This window comes from Microchirus variegatus (assembly GCF_963457635.1).
Source record: "Microchirus variegatus genome assembly, chromosome: 20".
In the NCBI taxonomy this organism is placed as follows: Eukaryota; Metazoa; Chordata; class Actinopteri; order Pleuronectiformes; family Soleidae; genus Microchirus; species Microchirus variegatus.
In genome coordinates, this window is record NC_139821.1 from 839,900 (window position 1) to 860,843 (window position 20,944).

General features: G+C 38.1%; 3 protein-coding genes across 3 annotated transcripts; 2 read left to right on the plus strand and 1 right to left on the minus strand.

The window, feature by feature from the left end:
- Positions 1-1,461: 1,461 nt before the first annotated feature.
- On the plus strand, positions 1,462-5,722 carry etsrp (ETS1-related protein; the record flags this gene model as incomplete). The annotated part of the gene is made up of 7 exons (XM_083906694.1): positions 1,462-1,543; positions 3,262-3,328; positions 3,978-4,111; positions 4,208-4,342; positions 4,431-4,685; positions 4,818-4,936; positions 5,421-5,722. The coding sequence occupies 7 exons, from the start codon at positions 1,462-1,464 to the stop codon at positions 5,688-5,690; spliced, it is 1,062 nt and encodes a 353-aa protein (XP_083762820.1). The 3' UTR covers positions 5,691-5,722.
- Positions 5,723-7,025: 1,303 nt separating this feature from the next.
- pycard (PYD and CARD domain containing) lies at positions 7,026-9,231 on the plus strand (the record flags this gene model as incomplete). Its single annotated transcript, XM_083906695.1, has 3 exons — positions 7,026-7,272; positions 8,491-8,535; positions 8,630-9,231. The coding sequence occupies 3 exons, from the start codon at positions 7,026-7,028 to the stop codon at positions 8,887-8,889; spliced, it is 552 nt and encodes a 183-aa protein (XP_083762821.1). The 3' UTR covers positions 8,890-9,231.
- A 4,817-nt stretch (positions 9,232-14,048) lies between these two features.
- Positions 14,049-18,224, minus strand: LOC310941775 (sodium channel regulatory subunit beta-1). Its single transcript, XM_083907016.1, has 5 exons — positions 17,897-18,224; positions 16,694-16,860; positions 16,297-16,531; positions 15,090-15,246; positions 14,049-14,741 (listed from the first exon to the last, which is right to left on the minus strand). Exons 1-5 carry the CDS (start codon positions 17,937-17,939, stop codon positions 14,714-14,716), a joined length of 630 nt encoding a protein of 209 aa, XP_083763142.1. The 5' UTR covers positions 17,940-18,224; the 3' UTR covers positions 14,049-14,713.
- Between the last annotated feature and the right edge of the window lie 2,720 nt (positions 18,225-20,944).

Here is a 20,944-nt window from a genome sequence, read left to right on the forward strand (position 1 = left end):
TGTTTAACTCTGACTCTTTTAAAGATACTGATTTATTTTTGTTTTCTTTCTTCTTCTTCACACAAACTCACACTCACTTGGTGACATAATATAATATAAATATAATTATTATATTGATGATATATGGACTGATATTTTCTACACAGACGTCTCAGATATATATATATTACTTTTTATTATTATTATTATTATTGTTATTATATATATATACACACATATAGAAACAGTTATATATATATATTACTTTTTGTTATATATATATATATATATATATACATACACACATATAGAAACAGTTATATATATATTACTTTTTATTATATATATATATATATATACATATATACACACACACACAAGTATATGTATGTATATACATGCATATAGAATAAGTGATAGATAGATAGATAGATAGATAGATAGATAGATAGATAGATAGATAGATAGATAGATAGATAGATAGATAGATAGATAGATAGATAGATAGATAGATAGATAGAGTGACGTCACAGATGAATCCACTCATGTCAAACTCTTGCATTTATTAATGATTATTAAATGTTTCCTGTGACAAACAACAGCCGGAAGTTCCTGCTCATGACACTTTATATAAAGTAACTTTATATAATAACAACTTTGTGTCTTTAAACTGAATTAAAGACTTTTTAAACATATTAATTTCAGTGTGTTTTTTTATGAATGAATGTTCACTCGCGCAGGGTGGTGTGTGTGTGTGTGTGGGGGGGGGGGGGGGTGAGGCTCTGACGTCACCTCGAACAAATAAGCTCGAGCTGCTGGTCACGACGCAGAGCGGTCACGCGCCCCGCCCCGCCCCTCCCTCTTTCCTCTGCTCTTTATAACGGAACCGGTCAGAACTGAGAGTGACCACAGTGTGTGTGTGTGTGTGTGTGTGTGTGTGTTTGAGTCCAGAACTGAGCGCGAGGACACACAGACGGAGTGATGTACTGGGACACTGTCATCAAAAAAGAGCCGGAAGTGAAGGTAACTTTGTTTATTTCTTATTTACACTCACTATTTAATGTTTGTTATTGTCATTATTGTTATTATATATACTTTGTTACTATCACTTTTATATAGATATGATTTTTTTTGTATGTTAATGTCATGTTTTCTTTAAATATTGTGAAACTTTAACATTTAGTTAGAGGCTTCAAATAAGCCTCTTCCTGCTCTGTGTGTTATTCTGTATTCTTTGTGTATTTTTAAACTATAAATAAATAAAGAGATAAATAAATAGTTAATATCATTATATCATACATTCAGGCTAAAACTGCCCTCTGTAGTATTTACAGGGGCCTCATATCTACTTTTCTCCGGCCCTGGGCCCCTGAATCCAATCATCCTCATCTTCATCACTCAGCTGAAACATATGTACATATATTATATATATATATAAATATATACAAATATACATAAATATTCTAATATCTTTGACCACAGATGGAGATTTGCCCGACTGGATATTACAGTGAAGACTTCAGGACACAGGAAGTGCCTGCTGGCTTTGACTTTGCATCTTATGGTGAGTTTAGATCATTCCATAATACAAGTTAAACATCAGGACTTTTTATTTTTTACGCCCCTGGTGGCCGAACAAAGTTTAATCTCCCAGCTAACCCCCCCCCCCCACACACACACACACACACACACACACACACACCTCAACCCCCCAACAAAAAAGAGTTTAGTACAATCTGTTTCCTCTGCAGCTGAAGGACAGAGGAAATATTTTCACTCACAGTGATGGGTGTGTGTGTGTGTGTGTGTGTGTGTGTGTGTGTGTGTGTGTGTGTGTGTGTGTGTGTGTGTGTGTGTGTGTGTGCGTGTGTGTGTGTGTACTTGTACTTGCGGCATACTGAGGACCAGTGAGTGAGTTTTTAACCAACAACGTGAGGTCATTTTTACAAAGTGAGGACATTTTGTAAAAAGCCCTTGCTCTGGGGCTCCACCTGCAGACATGTTATGGTACTGCACCCAGTTGTTCTTTATAGATGTCATTCACGAAGTAGATATTTGTAATTGCGTTGATTTATAAAGTGGAAATGCTGGTCCTCACTTTGTCAGCACTTTTACCCGGTCCTCAGTATGCAGCAAGTACAAGAATGTGCGTGTGTGTGTGTTCTTGTACTTGCGGCATACTGAGGACCAGTGAGTGAGTTTTTAACCAACAAAGTGAGGTCATTTTTACAAAGTGGGGACATTTTGGCCGGTCCTCACTTTGTTTTCATTCAAATCACTTCCTCAGGTTGTAAACACGTTGAGGTCCTCACTTTGGTACAAAAACCCAAAGTTTTCCAGCCCTGGTGTTTCACACACGTTTTGCTCTGGGGCTCCACCTGCAGACATGTTGTGGTACTGCACCCAGTAGTTCTTTATAGATGTCATTCATGAAGTAGATATTTGTTATTGTAAAAATGCTGGTCCTCACTTTGTCAGCACTTTTACCCGGTCCTCAGTATGCAGCAAGTGTGTGTGTGTGTGTGTGTGTGTGTGTGTGTGTGCGCGTGTGTGTGTGTGTGTGTGTGCGTGTGTGTGTGTGTGTGTGTGTGGTAGACAAAGACACAGTTAAACAGAGGGTGTTCAGGTTGAAGTCACTCCCCTAACCCTAATCCTTTCCTCCAGACTTCCTCCTCAAACAGATTTTTAACCCCCCCCCCCCCCTCTCTCCCCCCCTCCTCTTCCTCTCTTCCTCATCCCTCCATCACTACCCTTGTCACACACACACACACACACACACCCTGTGCTGGCGTTTCCTCTCTCTCTTCCTCTCTCTCCCTCCCTCGTTTCCTCCGTCCATTGAGCAGAAAAGTCCAGAAGTGATTGAGCGTCTGCTGATTCATCTGTAAACAAAAGAATTTCCTCATCATCAACACAATCAACCAAACTAACAATTACTCCCCTGAGGCTATAAATAGTATAATTTGTCTATAAATTGTTATAAGTGCACGTCTGCATAACGTTGTCTGATTATTAGCATTAAAGAAAACAAAATATAGATCAACTTACAACAAAGAATAACTTTATGAACATTGTTTTTTTTATGTGCTATTATGATACTGCAATAACAACATATGTGAGGATATTTTATATCATTTTAAATTAAAAGTGTTTGAATATGAATGTATAAATATATCAGAAACAAAGTAAGAAAGACTTTGTCTTGTCTCCATCATCATCATCATCATCATCATCATCAGTGACTGACTCCATGTGTGTGTGTGTGTGTTGTTTAACCTCCAGACTTCCCTGGTGAAGACCTGTCTTTTCTGTTAGAGGGTAAAGGCGACGTGCAGCAGCAGCAGCAGCAGCATCATAAGCAGCAGCATCATAAGCAGCAGCAGCAGCAGCAGTTTACAGCAGAGACCAGCTTCCCTGATCCAACAAAGGCTTCTCAACTGTACAACAGCAAAGGTAAACATCAGACTGAAAGATGGTGATGTTGATGTTGGTGTTGATGTTGATGTTGGTGTTGTTGATGATGTTGATGTTGTTGATGTTGATGTTGATGTTGATGTTGATGTTGGTGTTGGTGTTGGTGATGATGTTGGTGTTGGTGTTGATGTTGATGTTGGTGTTGTTGATGATGTTGATGTTGTTGATGTTGATGTTGATGTTGATGTTGTTGATGTTGGTGGTGTTGGTGTTGATGTTGATGTTGGTGTTGGTGTTGGTGTTGGTGTTGGTGTTGATGTTGATGTTGATGTTGATGTTGTTGATGTTGTTGTTGATGTTGGTGTTGATGTTGATGTTGATGTTGATGTTGGTGATGTTGTTGATGTTGTTGATGTTGGTGAAGTTGATGTTGTTGGTGAAGTTGATGTTGTTGATGTTGTTGATGTTGATGTTGTTGATGTTGATGTTGATGTTGATGTTGATGTTGTTGATGTTGGTGGTGTTGGTGTTGGTGTTGGTGTTGGTGTTGGTGTTGGTGTTGGTGATGTTGTTGATGTTGATGTTGTTGATGTTGTTGATGTTCTGGACATTAACGAGAGTTTCTCCTCAGTTTCCCCCTCAGTGAGCTCCATTGACTCGGCTCTGTTTACCCTGGACTCGTACCAGGATTACAGCTGGTGGGGCTCGTATCCACATGGTAAGCATCAGCATCCGCATCAGCATCAGCCTCTGACTCATATTTAAGGACCTGAAGGACTTGATTTTTCTAACTCGCTCTCTCTTTGATGAGCAGAAGTCCCAGCAGCAGATCCGTCTGGATACCAGGAGTCTCCACAGACGTACCAGAGCCTGGTGTCTCAGTTCAGTCCAGCTGTAGAAGACAACCACAGCCCGTTCTTAACTGGGAAAACACCCAGCACATTACAAAGTAAGACATGTGGTTCTTAACAAACAAACAAACAAACAAACACACATAAAACAACTGCCAGTGTCCTGATTGTGTGTCTTTATTCCAGGTGAGATCGATCGCAGCTACTACAGCTCTGATGGACAGAAGCATTTGTCGTCCTTCTGGCCTGAATATCCATCTCCAACCTTCGCTCCTCCTCCTCCTCCTCCTCTTCCTCCTCTTCCACACCAGGCTTCTTACGCCTCTAACTCCAGCCCTCAGACCTCAGAGCAGTACTGCCCTCGTGTGGCTAAACGCAAAACCAGTCAAGCCCAGAGATTAGACAGGGAAGGTCACATGATCGGGATGTCTGCTTATCCAGGTGAGCTGATGATGTTCTGGTCATTTACTCCACTTTGAGGAAACTCAACCTTAAAACTGACAATTGCTGGAACATTTGTGCAAATAATTGGTGTATTGACTATGTTTGATTGATTCTATTTATTGTATATAGGTTCTGGTCCAATCCAGCTTTGGCAGTTTCTACTGGAACTTCTTCTGGACTCCACCTGCCAGACCTTCATCTCCTGGACGGGAGACGGCTGGGAGTTCAAGATGTCTGACCCCGCAGAGGCAAGTGTTCTACGCTCTTAGAAATAAACCACGCCTTTGTCATTTTAGTTGTTTTTCTCAGGGTCATGGTCTTGTAGAAATGTGAACCGCGATCGGCCGCAGTTTGAGGTTCTGAGCACTCTGGAGAACATCTTTATCCAGGAGATCTCTGTGCTTGGCCACGTTCATCTTATCAGTTCACAAAATTGAGATTCCAGTCAGAAATGTGACCTTAAGATCGTAGAAGAGGCTGCTGAATGTTGTTCATATATGGTTCTTCGGCTTGTCCTCATAGGAGAACCCCTTTTGGCTCTTGTATAAAGGTTCCACCTGGAACTGTTTTGGAGTTGTCCACCAAAAATAGTATTAGTGTTACCAAGAACTCTTAAAAAACCCTTTTTCAGAAGCAAATGGTTCCAGGTAGAACCTCAGCCCTTGTAGAAGAACCCTGTTGTAGTGCAAAAGAGCTTCGTCCACCTCTAAACGGTTCCTCCTGATCCCACAGGTGGCCAAGCGCTGGGGCCAATGCAAGAACAAACCCAAGATGAACTACGAGAAGCTGAGCCGCGGCTTGCGTTACTACTACCACAAGAACATCATCCACAAGACGGCGGGCAAGCGCTACGTCTACCGCTTCGCCTGCGACATGCAGGGCATGCTGGGAAAGACGGCGCAGGAGGTCCTGACGAGTTTGCACGTCTTACCCGCAAACTCCGAGACGTGGCAGTGTCCCGGTGTGTCGGAGAACAGCAGCGAAACATGGTCGTCTCAGTGAACTACAAGAAGAAGAAACTACAGACTACAAATATGGCGTATTTGAAGAAGATTCTGGATTTCGCTCAGTCAGAACAGGAGCGTGTTTGTAGAAGCTGAATATCAGGGGAAAAAAATCATCCAGAACTCTTTAATCGACCATGAAATCAGTCTTTGTGAAGACAAAATGTGACTTATTTTAAGTCCTGACCTCGTTCCTCATCTGCAGAGCTCAACGCCTGCAGCACATTGTCAGCACTATCTGAATCTGTAAATAATGTTTATATCAACCACATGTGGAGTTTTGTGCATTTATATTTACATAATATATATATTTTTCTAATACAAAACTCGTGCCTACCTCTGTTTCTATTGAGAATAACATGAAGAGTGTTTTCAGGGCCTCACTGTGAAAGGTTCAGCCTGTACGACGACTGTCTTAAATCTGTAAATAAACTGTTTATATATATATACATAGATCTGTGTACTGTTTTTATTGGTGGAAACAGAAAAACATATTTCTTGTTCATATTTTAAGTAGTTTAACCCTTTAAGGTGCTACTCAACCACTTGGTCGACCACACTTTAAGCTGAACTCACACTAAATTAATGACACTTGTTCTGAATGTTGTACTTTATGAATTATGCAAACCAGGTTTATTATGAACAGACGTCTCAACCGTTTGGTAGAGGCCTGTATCTGTAATACTGTAGGGTCTAATTAAAAAAATAAAATAAAATAAATATTGACTGTATCATAAGTAAATAATAAAAAAAAAAATGCTGTTTTAAAACACATAAACAGCGGGAGAAATTGCGGATGTGAGTCAATATATTTAATAAAATTTAATGTTTTATTACTTTCAATCTCACACGTAAATCTACGACTTTATTTTCTCGTACATTTAACACTTTTAATGTCGTAAATCTGCGACAAAGAGCCCGTGACGACTTCCGGTCCATTGAGCTGTCACTTTAAAACTCAGCAGCCAATCAGCAGACAGCTTCCTAAGCTCCGCCCACAAACCAAAGCCCACGGAGCAAAGAACACTTCAGGGAGCGCAAGGGAAAAAATGATTTTCAAACATTTAACATGAATATATATATTTTTTTAATGATTAAATCGATAAACAATCTCACCATGTCCCTTTAGGAGCTCCGTAAGTGTCCAACAAAATCACTAAAATACAACCTATAATAACATGTCATTGAATGTGAAATGAAATAATGGACTACTACAGCGATCGTAACACTTCCGACAGCCCGTGAACGCAGCACGGATTGAACCACTTTCTTTTTCCTTCTTTTCCTGACAACAGCGTCAGCGTCAGAGCGGGAACTCTCTCTCTCGGTATAAATGGCTGCTCCCGTCTCGGTCAGAGAAGCCATAGTGAACATTCTAGAAGACCTGACCGAGCTCAACTTTGACAAGTTTGTCGCTGGGTTGTTGGACCGGAAGCAGGTGAAACGGTCGCGGGTCCAAGGCAAAAGTTTTCTGGTGGTCGCTGACGTCATGGTCTCTACGTACACCGAGGCCGAGGCACTTCCGGTGGCTGTGGAGGTTCTGAGACAGATTCAGTGCAAAGAGGAAGCAGAGACACTGGGTATGTTTATATTTATATGTATATTTATACATTTAGCTTATATTATATACTGTCAGCTATGGTTCTTCAGCTCTGTGTGTGTGTGTGTGTGTGCGTGTGCGTGTGCGTGTGCGTGTGTGTGTGTGTGTGCACTCGCAGATATGGGGCGCCGACTGTAAAGTTTTGCGTGCTAAAATAACTTCTTTTTTACCACATTTAGCAAAAAAACCAACATATATGTATATATATAAAAACATGTGTATTTTTTAATATTAGTTTTGACCAGATTTACAGCAATATATGTGATATTTACTTCTCTTGTGGAAATATAACACAATCTTTAATCTGAATTAAAAAACTAAATGTAAATTATTAAATATTAAATATAATATTGTAATGATGTTATTATTATATATATGTTATAATAATGTTATAAATATAATATTATAATAATGTTATTATTATATACATAATGTTAAATATAAATGCTAAATATTAAATATACATATTAAATGTAATATTGTAATAATGTTATTATATATGTATATAATGTTATAATAATGTTATAAATATAATATTGTGATAATTATACTAAATATTAAATAAACATATTAAATTTAATATTGTAATAATGTTATTATATATGTATATAATGTTATAATATTGTTATAGATATAATATTGTAATAATAATGTTAAATATAAATGCTAAATATTAAATATAAATGTTAAATCTAAATGCTGAATATAAATGTTAAATCTTAATGTTTCGTTTGAAACTAAATATTTAGCTAATATGCAAATTCACTCTGTCGGTAACCGGATGTACCAAAATAAAAGCTCGTGGAGGTCAGGCTGTGTTTATACAGTCAAATAACAAATTAAAACCACCCTAGTGGAGGAAATAAACATTATCGTGATAATAACGACGTAAACTGCATCAGAGCGAAGCAATCTACAATATAAAAAACATAAACTGTTGCATTGATAATCATCACATTTATTATATTTAATGTCTATAAAAAATTCACTGGATATAAATCATATATACTGTATGTGTACATGTGTTTGTGACACTTAATAACATATTGCAATAATAATAATAATAATAATTGCAATAACACACTCTGCGTTGTGTTATTGCAATTTGAGATCTCAAACTCTCAAATGTGTTTCCATATTTTATTAATTAATTAATTCATTCATTTATTTATCTGTTCAAATTTGTCTTTTTTTTCAGAGAAGGAAATGAAGAGACTAACCCCGACACCTGGATCTGGAGACAGTGAGTTAATTGGTTTAAAAAATATAATATGAAAATCCAAAGAATGACTCTGTGTTTGAAATATTTGATGCTTAAATATTTGGTCTTTCTTCAGAAAAGCACTTTGTGGACAAACACCGTCTCCAGCTGATCAACAGAGTCGGCAACATCAGTCCCATCCTGGATGAGCTCTTAGAAGAACATGTGATCCAACAGGAGCGTTATGATAAGATCAGATCTTTGTCCACGTCTCAGGAGCAGATGAGGGAGATCTTCTCCACTGCTCTGAAAGCTGGTGAATCCTGTAAAGACGTCTTTTATCAAATCCTGAAGAGACAAGAGCGTCTTCTCATCGATGACCTGGAGGGAAAATAGAAAATGAACATGTGAAATCAGTTTTAGACCAAATAGGAGTTTTATATCTGAACACAATCTATTTTTTTATCTAATCAATTGTGATTTATTTTTAAAAATAAATGTAGATTATTATTAGGTCTGGGGATCAACACCAATATCACAAGGTCTAAATTTAATTCAGATTTAATTAATGAGGAATATTTCAATCAACAGAGTTAATACTGTTCTTTATACTGTCGTTCTGGTTTTATATACGGGTTTTGTGCTATTTTAATTTTAATTGTAATTTTTTCCACTCTTTTTGGTGCTCTTGAATTTATTTTATATGAATTTTTACATTACATTTTTACATGACTGTAACAAAACAGTTTCCTCCGGGTTAATAAAAGTGATTCTGATAAACACAGATTCCTTGTTTCCCTCCATTGATTGTTAATATGAATCATGTTTGCATCTGGAGAACGTTCCAGATGTTTGATTTGACCTTTTTCCTCCTCACGCTCATGTTTTCTGTAGTTTTCTTGTATTTCTTGCAGTTATTGATGGAGTTTCTGACGCAGTATATGACAAATATAACGTCTACATTCAGTATTGAGAAGAAACCTGAATTCAGAGATCGTCTGATGTTCCTCCTTGCAGATCCTCAACAGTTCTGTCAGGTTGGATGATGGACGTTGATGGACGTTGGTGAACGTTGATGGACAGCCATGAGTCTTCTTCACACCTGGATTTAGAGATCCTCTCCAGTTCTGTCAGGTTGGATGGTGAACTTTGGTGGATGTTGAAGGATGTTGGTGAACGTTGGTGGATGTTGAAGGACGTTGGTGGATGTTGATGAACGTTGATGAACGTTGATGGACGTTGATGAACGTTGATGGACATTGGTGAACGTTGGTGAAAGTTGATGGATGTTGATGAACGTTGGTGGATGTTGAAGGACGTTGGTGAACGTTGGTGGACGTTGATGGACGTTGATGAACGTTGATGGATGTTGATGGATGTTGATGAACGTTGGTGAACGTTGGTGGACGTTGATGGACGTTGATGAACGTTGATGGATGTTGATGGACGTTGGTGAACGTTGATGGTCAGCCATGTTCAGGTCTATCCAGAGATGCTCAGTTGGGTTTAAGTCAGGGTTCTGACTGAGTCGTTCGACAACAGTCACCGAGTTGTTCCTAAACCACTCCTTTGTCATTTTAGTTGTCTTCTCAGGGTCATGGAGGTTCTGAGCACTCTGGAAAACATCTTGAAGTTTCCAGTCACAAATGTGATCTAAAGATCGTAGAAGAGGCTGCCGAATGTTGTTGTACACTCTTGCTTAGTAGAACCGTATAAGGATCTTCAGCTTGTCCTCATAGAAGAACCCTTTTGGATGGTTCCACCAAGAACCCTTTTAAAACCCTTTATTCAGGAAAGGGGTTTTAAAGGGTTCTCTCGATCAAAATGGTTCTTACTGGAACCATTAGTGTTACCAAGAACCCTTGAAAAACACTTTCTTCAGGAAAAGGGTTTTTCAGAAGCAAGTGGCTCCAGGAAGAACCTCATCCCTTGTAGAAGAACCCTTTTGGAACCCTTATTACTAAGAGTGTACTGTAGAAGTTTGTTCCTCAGATTATTATAGACCGTCACACTCAAGTAGAGTGAATGTTGGTTGATATATGACACTGAAAGTTAAGCTAATGAAGAATATGATATATTATTATTCTGATGTGTTAAAGGTCTGATCCTAACCCGACAGCTGGTCCAGAGTCACAGGGTTGCAGATGACGACCGTCTGGTCCCGGTGCAGAGCCTGAGTGACGGCCCGCGGTGGAACCATCACCCTGGTCCAGTCGTGGGCGATGTACTGGTGATACGGGTCATTGGAGCTCTCCAGCTTCTTTGAGCGGATGAAGCTGAGCATGATGCAGAACGTGAGGAAGCTGAAGAGACCGACCACCAGGAGAACGTACATCATTCCCTGGGAGTGGGCAGGTGCATGCTGGGTAGTGTAGTTCAGAGGTGTGGGCGGAGACAGGATAGCGGTGCTGTTGAAGCAGTGCTGCAGTAAAGAGAGCAGGATGGACTTCAACTCAGTGGTGTTCAAGTTGGACATGGCTGACCTCTGCTGGACACTCTGCAACCTGCAAGCCAGGAGGAAGACGAGGTAAGTTTATTTTTATTTTTTATCTTGGGAGTAAAATATGCTTTATTTCATGACTGGATTATTTAATAACATTAAAGGGTAGTTAAGGTTTCTTTGATGCATAAGCAAGTGATTTTAGACTCATGAATGTGTTTGTTCCTTTATATTGCTGTTAGAAAACATGTTCCTGCTCACTCTCAAACACCAAAGTCCGTTTAAAAAGTCATATATTTGACATCACAGCACAAATAAGACCAGCTGATGTGTCAGAGTTTCAAAAATGGACTTTGGTGCCTGAAACTCAGTGGTTTATGAACTAAAGTCCAGTCAGAACCACGAAATAAAGTGACATATTTTTGAAGATATCATTGCCTTAAAGGGGACAGATTATACTATTTCTATTTCTACAAGTTAACCTAGCACGCTCTGTTTAGTCGTATCTCTTTAGGTCCACCTTAAAAGTCCACCTTAAAAAAAAAAAGTCAAACAAAACTTAAGGGACAGGAAATGACATCAGCCACAGAGGCTACTGGGCGCTAACAGCAGTTAGCATTTTGTTAAAGCGGTCGTTAGCGGGCTCATTGGCGTCATATATGACATGAATCCACTGGACAGATAAATCCTCTGAGGCTGGAAGTTTGTGTAGAACTCTGTGCTGAACTGTGGAGACAACAATAGAACTTTTCATGGACTTCATCAACATCAGGTGTTTTATCTCCTGTACTTCGACTGAGGAGGAACCCCAAAAACATGAGTGAGTCATCTTTTATTCACACTTTGACGACTGATAGGACGTCCAGAGTCCCAAATATAAGGATTTAAATGATTAAAAAGTTGATTTTCATAACGCGTCCCGCTTTAAAATGGCTAAATTTGTATTGTAAGTGTATTAAATGAAGTGGGAGACACACGTACATGCGCTCAACTCAGTTTAAAACTTCTCATTTGAACAGAACGTGTTGTGTGTATGGGATCCAGCACTCTAAATGTAGATTATAATAAATTATGGATTTCCAAAGACATGCATATTTGGGGATTAGGTAAACTAGACGCTCTAAATTGATCGTAGGTGTGAGAGAGTTGATGGTACATCCTTAAAATAGTTATAATCTTTCATTTCAGATTATACCTGACTGATTTATTTGGCTTTTTATGTTAAATTAACCTTTTCACAGGACTATAGCTATAATTCCCCTATATTTCCTCTATAATAGCTGTTTTCTTGCATATATTATGTGGGTGTTGATGGGAGAATTACACACTGGTCAACACATTGGACCATGCACTGCCACCCACTGGCCAGGTCGTGAAAGTGCAACAAAAAACAAGGTCTAAACCAAGATGGCCGACGGAGGGAGAGAAAAGCCAAGTGGCTCAGGAATATCCTGCCAACCCTTCTATAATAGACATATATAACATATATAATATAAAAATAAAAAATAAAAAATTGGTAACATCTAAGGAATAAAAAAATTGTTAAATTTTAAAAATAAATTAAATTAAAAAGTTGTTGTTGTTTTTTTATTCAGAATGTTTTTTTTATGACCAAAAAACATTTAGGAACAAAATCCTGACTGAGGTTTTAATAATTCATGCATGAAACGGTTAAGGATATTTACATGTGTTAGAAACAGTGAAATTACTATTATACAGAAGTGTTAATTGACTTAAATCTATGTATTGTATTAATAAACACCATGTAGGTATAACATTGAGTGTATTTCACAGCTTTATTCAATAGATAAATATGATGATTATTATTATTCTGAAAAGATATATCACAGATACTTTATATATATCAGCCTTAATCTACGTTATCAGAGAGAGAGAACTCACCTTTTTAAGACTCTAGAGTCGGTTCAGTTCATGTTTCTCCTGTAAGAAGCAGCTTTGACTGAAGACTGAAGCAGAAACCACACACAGTCTGTTCTGTGAGACACGTCAGCACTTTTAATGAAAGCAGGAGGTCACAGGGCAAGGTCAACGCTCAGGGTGGAGACCACTGTTCTTCATTAAAGCTCATTAAAGCAGCGTCGTCATGAGAAGCATCAGAAACATGTCACACATATTGTTAAAGCCTCATCTCTACTCTCGTGTCCTATAATGTAAATGGTGATAAAAAAACACATTCAGACGTCTCTTATGATCCACAGCTGATTATTCCTGATGGTGGCGCTGCTGAGCTGCAGCAGGAGGACAAAGCTGCTTTCAGACCGAAGCTCAGACACTGGATTCAGTTACAGGACGATCACCTTCAAACGTCCTCCACGCTGTCATTCACCAACGTGACCATTTCTTTAAAACATGTGATAGAAGTTTACACTGGAAACATTCTGACAACATAAGATGACAAAGTTACACCGTTTTTTTAACATGTTTTTATTAACAAGAAGACATTCATAGTCGTATCAGTATCGTGACATTAGGGCCATAAATATAGAAAAGACTTTGGGACCTTGTTTGTTATTTCAAAAGTCCAAACTTTATTTATATATTGGGAGAAAGACATTTTGCCTCCTGTCACCACCACAGTTAATGTAAAATAATCCATCCATCATCTACTGCTTCATATGCTGTTCCTGTGTCAGCTGATACGGCTCCAGATCAGTGTTTCCCAACCCTGGTCCTCAGGGAACGAGGCCGTGCCATGTTTTACATGTTGCTCTGCTGCGAAAACACCTGATTCAAATAAATCGTCAGCTCATCATCAAGCTCAACTTTCAACTTCAAAATTGTTGTATTTCAACTTTTGTTAAAAAAAAAAGAAGTAATATTTCAACTTTTTTCAAAAACAAATTCAAAAAATTTTAAATTTCAACTTTTGTAAAAAAAAAAAAAAAAAAATTGTTGTATTTCAACTTTTGTAAAAATATATATATATCATGTTTCAACTTTTGTCAATTTTTTTTTTCAAAAAATTTTATATTTCAACTTTTGTTAAAAAAAGCAAAAAAAAACATGTTTCAACTTTTGTAAAAAAAAAATTCAAAAAAAAATATATTTCAACTTTTGTTAAAAAAAACACGTTTTGAACTTTTGTCCATTTTTTTTCCAAAAAAATTATATTTCAACTTTTGTTAAAAAAAAATATTTAAAAAATTATTTTTCAACTTTTTTTTTTTTTTTTAATTAAAAAAATGTTATAGTTCAACTTTTGAAACTTTTTTCCCAGAAATGTAATGTTTCAACTTTTGTCTTTAAAAAAATTTCAGGTGTTTTTGGAGCAGGGCCACATCTAAAACATGACATGGCTGCGTTCCCACTGCTCTAGACAGTGGCTCATAGTTTGAGTCTTAGATTAACATCATCCATTCGTCTTTTCATTATTCTTACGACTCTTTTGTTGTTTCAGGGTTCAGTTTTTGCTGTTTTTGCTTCGTTCTCTCAGTCAAACGACGGTCGTCTTCACTTGCGTTTGACGACTCTGAGGCAAACTGACAAAATGTCCAGATATAGTGTAAATGAACCTGACTGTGCTGTAGTGCTTTTGATTATTAAGCTACAGAAGTGAGAGAATCCAGAGTCATAATGGTCATTTAGAGGCTACTGTTGAACTGATATGTCAATTATTAAATGTTGTATTGAGAGACATTTAGCTGAAAGATAATAATAAATAATAGATTAAACCTTATAATAATGACTTTAAACCTTTAAACTGCAGATTATCTCATTTGACTGATGGTTTGACCGACGGTGACAAACATCCACCCCAGATTAACTGTGACACAGAAGACCTTCCATCCTGACAGAGAGAAAACAAAAATAAAACCCTTCAGAATCAGAATAACAGTCTGTGTCCTTTATTTAAAGGTTAGTTCAGGATAATTGAGATAAAATATGGAAAATAATCTGCTTTTTATTCACTAACTGAGATAAAGATGCTAGAAACGAAACTATCACAGTTAAACAAAAGAATAAACCTGAAATATCCCTTTATATATTTACTTTAATACACTTATGTAAGGCAGTAAATCAGTACAATGGTCAAAAAATCAGTATTTTCTTCCCAGATCAAGTCAAATATCCAATAACTCTGTGGTCGTTAAAGCATTTAAACATTTAAACATCACATATGAGACCACAGACTTACGCCTGAGCTTTCAGAGCTTTCCTCGCCTCCCGAGCCTCGTGCTCTCCTGAGATCTTCTTGTAGCAGTAGAACAGAACCACGACGAGCCACAGCTGCAGAACCACGATCAGCACAAACATCATGATCTCTGCGATCACCGCCGTCGTCTCACGATTACCTGGAACAAGAAGAACAGAAGAACAGGAGCTCCTTTATTTATTTATTTATTTAAGACCTTTAAAGACCTTCAAGTTCTCGCTCAAGTTCTGAACATCTAGTATCGCTCGTTTGATGTCATAGTGCTAAGTAGAACCATGTAAGGTTCTTCGGCTTGTCCTCATAGGAGAACCCTTTTTGGCTTTATGAAGGTTTTCTGTCTTTTGGAGGGTTCCACCAAGAACCTTTTTAAAACCCTTTACTCAGGAAATGGCTTTTAAAGGGTTCTCTGAGTCAAAATGGTTCTTACTGGAACCATTAGTGTTACCAAGAACCCTTGAAAAACCCCTTTCTTCGGGAAAGGGGTTTTCAGAAGCAAATGGTTCCAGGTAGAACCTCAGACCTAGTAGAAGAACCCTGTTGGAACCCTTATTTTTAAGAGTGTGGTAGAACCCTTTTTTATTTATATAAAGGTTCCACCTGGAGCCTTTTTGGAGGGTTCCACCAAGAACCCTTTTAAAACCCTCTATTCAGGAAAAGGCTTTTAAAGGGTTCTCTGGATCAAAATGGTTCTTACTGGAACCATTAGTGTTACCAAGAACCCTTGAAAAACCCTTTCTTCAGGGAAAAAGGGTGTTTCAGAAGCAAACGGTTCCAGGTAGAACCTCAGCCCTTGTAGAAGAACCCTTTTGGAACCCTGCACATCTTTTCTGATCTACTCTAATTCTACTTTTATTTAAAACTGCATTCTCTGTCCTGTCAGATTTAGTCTGGACGTCAGTGACCGATGACCTGAGTCAGTATTTCAGACTCCAGACGTCATGTGACCTGGTTTCTATGGTTACCGTGTTGTTGTTGGTACTGGATTCACTCCGTCACAGTTCACTGTGCAAGTACAATCCACGTCGATGGACCAATATGTCGTAAAACATGACAGAGTGAATATATCTGATCCCTAAAAGAATGCTGCTGGATACATGACGTCAGTTACGCGACGTTTTTGTCAGCGTTGTAGATCCAGGAAGTACCTGAGCTGCTCTGTGATTGGTCAAACCTTCTCCCCCAGCCTCACCTGTAGCCACCACACTAAGCTCCACCTCCTTCTCCAGAGTGACGTGTCCGTCGTACTGAGCCAGGAAGAGGCTGCGGTGGAAGGTGCAGCGATACGTCCCCGTGTCGTTGAAGGTGACGTTATGGACGTAGACGGCTCCCGTCTGGATGTCGCTGTTCTGCGTTCCACGCCACTCCACGCGACCGCTGAAGCCTTCGTGTAGGATCTCAGCAGTCGGGTGATCGTAGTGGAAGATCTGGATTAAAGAGAGGAGATGTTCTTATCAGTCAGGGACGTTCTGAGATGGTACGTTCTGTTTGAGATCTCCTGAAGTGCCATGATCTGATCATGACGTGCACACGGGAGGTAAACGTATACAAGCTTTAGTGACAACTGTCTCGTATGTCGACTCGCTCACATGCATGAACTCGTCCTCTCCCTCGTGTCTGAAATGCCAGTCCACCGTCGTCCTGGTGGAAACTTCCTCTCTCTTTTTACAGGAGATGCAGCCGAGCAGGAAACCTTCTCCAGCCACGGCTTCAGTCATAGAGTCCACCTCCGCACAGCCGCCATCGCTCTGACACACTGTGCAGCAGAAAGACAGGAGAAGAAATAACCATAAAACATACTGTTATATATGATTCTGGTGCAACGATAAGCAATTTAATCAAAGTGATTAAACCAGGGTCAAACTCACTGTTCTTCAAACAGCACAACAGTAAAATAACAGCATAATAATCTAAGAACTCTGAATTTACATTTTTATTTAATTAAGTATCTTTTTACAAAAATGTCAACAATATTATGCATAAATGCACCATTTACACATCACACTGGATCTATAACGACACAAGCGTTTAGTCACAGGTGTCTGGAAGTGAGAAATATTGTATTTGACATTGTCATTTTATTAATAATAATAATAATAATAATAACAATGACAAGAAATACGCCAAATCCAAGATGGCGGACTTCCTGTTGAGTTGAGGGCAATATACCCACAGAATTTCAAGAACTTCAGCGCAACTAAATTTCTGCACGCTTCCATAGGGACCTGACCTGTGGGGGGCGCTGCTGAGGCATTTTGCTTTGGTTTTTCACAAGTACAATATTTTATTAAAAAAATTCACGCACGTTTAGCGGCTCAAATTTGACTTCGAACTCGGAGAATAATAATAATAAGAAGAAGAATTCCTTGAATTTCAATAAATATTTCTAACAAATAATGCATTTTATTTAAAAGCGCCTTTCAGGTCACTCAAGGACACTTTACAGACAGAATAAGTTAAAAATTTGCACAAAAGATATCCAAAATATAAGCAGGCAGTCCGGAACAAGTGAGTTTTTAACTAAATTCATCCTGTGGACTGAACTGGACCCTCTGGTGGCCCAGTTCTGGCCCCCGGGCCGTATGTTTGACACCCCAGGATTAAACAGTAAGATGACGTGAGATTTAAGAACCAGAAAAAGAAGCAAAACATTCAGGTTTTTGCTCTTTGATAAAAGTGCGGCCTGAGACTCTGCCTCACATGAATCCTGGGTAATGTTCGTTCATGCAATAACATTTAATTTAAGGTGTTTTTATTAGTTTCATCAGGAGGATTCTGACTTCAGAACTCACCTAAAACACTGATGAAGACGAGCACAGAGAAGCAGAGTTTCATCTCTGACTCTACAGTTTTTTCCTCAAAGTGAAGCCGTGCAGAAAAAAGTTAAAAGTCGCATCACGAGTGGAGTCCTGTCGAGTCCTGTCGAGTCCTGTCGAGTCCTGTCGAGTCCTCACGATTAACATTTAACTGTCACTCAGAAGAGGAACAAAGTATTCAGACCCTGAGGACGCAGAGAAAGTTTAGTTCACAACTAAGTCGTAGATTGAAGTCTTGTCTTCAGTCCTGACTCTATTTACAGCCTGAATCTGTGTGAACGTCTGAGGGAAACCTGAGCTGATGATGAGACCTGATACACAACTGTGAACTGTGACTGGACCGTCCACACACTGAAGACTCTGATTTACAAACGCACAAAGACTCAGTCAACAGGGGCGGCTCTAGAGTCTGTAGGGGCCCTAAGAAAATATTATTATGTTGTATGTTATAAATAATCTGACACCAACCAAAAATGTATGAGTTCAAAATAAAAAAAAAAATTCGAAAACGAATGAAATAACATGGAAAATTCTTGTTATTAAAAAGTATGTGAAAATATAAATATAAAGAACAATAAAATACTGCATATAGCTTTTTAAAAAACTATATAAACTTAGTAAAAAAATACATTACAATGTAAAGAACCCACATTATAAAACAAGTATAACATAATACTACGACTACTTTTTCATTTTTACTTCATTTTTGTCATTCTTGTTTTAAACAAGGGCTTTGTACTATTTTATTTAATTTTAATCATATTTGCTTGCATTCTATATGTTGCTCTTTTTTTATTTATTTTTAAATGTTTTAATTAAAAAATAAATATTGTTTTAATTTTAATTTTAATTTTTTAATTTTAATTTTTTATTATTTTTTTAAATGTTTAATGTTAAATTTACATTTTTTTTTTTTTTTTTTTTTTAACTGTTCTTTCTGTACTTGCTGTCTGATATGGAGCAACTTTAAAAAAAAAAAAAGATAATAAAAGTATTCTGATTGTGATTGTGATCATTTGTAGCCATTAACGTGCTTGTGAAATACTAATGAATGTAATTCCCATAAATGACCTTGAGAGCTGCAAATGGGTTTTATTTGTCTTTGTCAATGAGTCACACAGATAATTCTCTAAAGACTGACGTTATTAACAAAGTGAAGTCATGTTCTGTGATCGATGACATTTAAAGGAAACGTTGTCGTAGCAAATGAAAGACGATAATGATTCATTTTCATGAGAAAGAAGCGTCTCCTGTTCTGTAAATGTTATTTCTCCTGCTCTTTCTTCTTCATGAACATAAGGTCGCATTGTTTCACTAATGTTTCCTTTAAATGTTGTTGATGATGGAAAGTGTGTAAGCGAGTGTGTATTTGTGTCTTTGTCCGTGAACTTGTGTGTTTGTGGAGGTCATGGACGTTATCATCAGTCTCTATTAACCTTGTGTTTAACCTGAGATGCAAACGACGCTCGCGTTAAAAGAGGACGAAACAAAGACCTTGAGGAGTTTTACGTCAACAAACGTTGACATTATGATAAACCGTGTGCATCACACACACACACACACACACACACACAAACACACAGTGACACACCTCCTTCCTCTCAATGCTGCTGATGTTTTATTTTTATTTTTAGCTCAGATCCAGTTTCAGCTGCAGCCAAAGACACTTAGCAACACAACTGTGCTGTGTGAGCCACAGCAGCTGCTGCAGAGGGAGCATCTGTACAACACACACACACACACACACACACACACCACAGTGAGGAGGAGGAGGAGGAGGATGAAGACGCCGTGGAGAAAGTGCTGAGTCACTGTGATGCTCTGACATGGGTGTGAACGGACACAGAATCAGGTAGAGGCTCATTTATTATACATTTAACAAGATGTTTTGAGGATAATGATCTTAAAGATTGTTTGACACTTCTGTGGTTTTAAAACTTTATTTTAAGAAAGTTAAGCGGTGTGCTTTGCTGTCTCGTGTCGGATAAAACCAACAATTTTACTTTCGTGTACATGTTTTACAATTTGACAAAAATATTCTGAAAAGTTACAATTATTTTGTAGATAGTTTAGGGAAACACACAATAAACCAGTGATGAAAATAATCGTTAGTTACTGTTATAGATTTAGCCAGTCGCCACATGCATATTTTTTATACACGTGTATAATAAAAATGTGGACATTTACAGATAATTTTAATAGAAAACGTCTGTCTTTTTGTTTCCAGCTTTCACAAACTGACCTGTGTTTTCCTGGAGGACAGAATATCTAATATCTCATGAGGAAATGTTGTTTTCAGGTGAGATTATTATGAATATTCCTCACGTCAACTTTTATTTTTATTTCTTTTATTTTCTGCAGAATAACTATATTTGTTTACATTTAGTTGCACAGCCATTTAGGTTACACACACTGCACACAATCCTATTAAACACAAGGGGGCGCCATAGCTCCGTGCACAGGTCCATGTTGTGGACACATCACAACACAACTCCCTTCAGATTAACTCTGGAAATATACAAAATCTGTGACTGTGCTGAAATAGTTGTTGACAAAAAACCCTAATGTTTACACTTTATCTAATCCACGTCCATCGTCCTAATTAAAAGCGCTTCATTTCGTTAGTTTCTCTTAATAAAACAACAACAAAACGACGTTTTAGGTCACAGTTTTTAAGTTAATCCGAAGTTTTAGAAGGATAACGAGTGAGATAACAGCTGTTTTCACGCTGATATCTTTACGCTTCTTCTGTCGCTTCAGCTGGAGGACAGTTATTTTCCTGGACTGTACTACAAAGTTCGTCGGAGGGGTGTCCGTGTTGTATTTGCCGGTGGTTGTTTCTATTCAAACGCGACAAATACACTTTTATATCATTTACTAAAACGTGTTGATGCACAGTGTTGATGGATTGGGAGTTTTCTTCGGTTAAATCTAGCAGGGATATTAGCTTTTCGAGGACGAGTTTTCTCGTAATCCCCCCTCCGTCACGTCCTCGGTATGAAGTGACCCGGCTCACTGACCGAC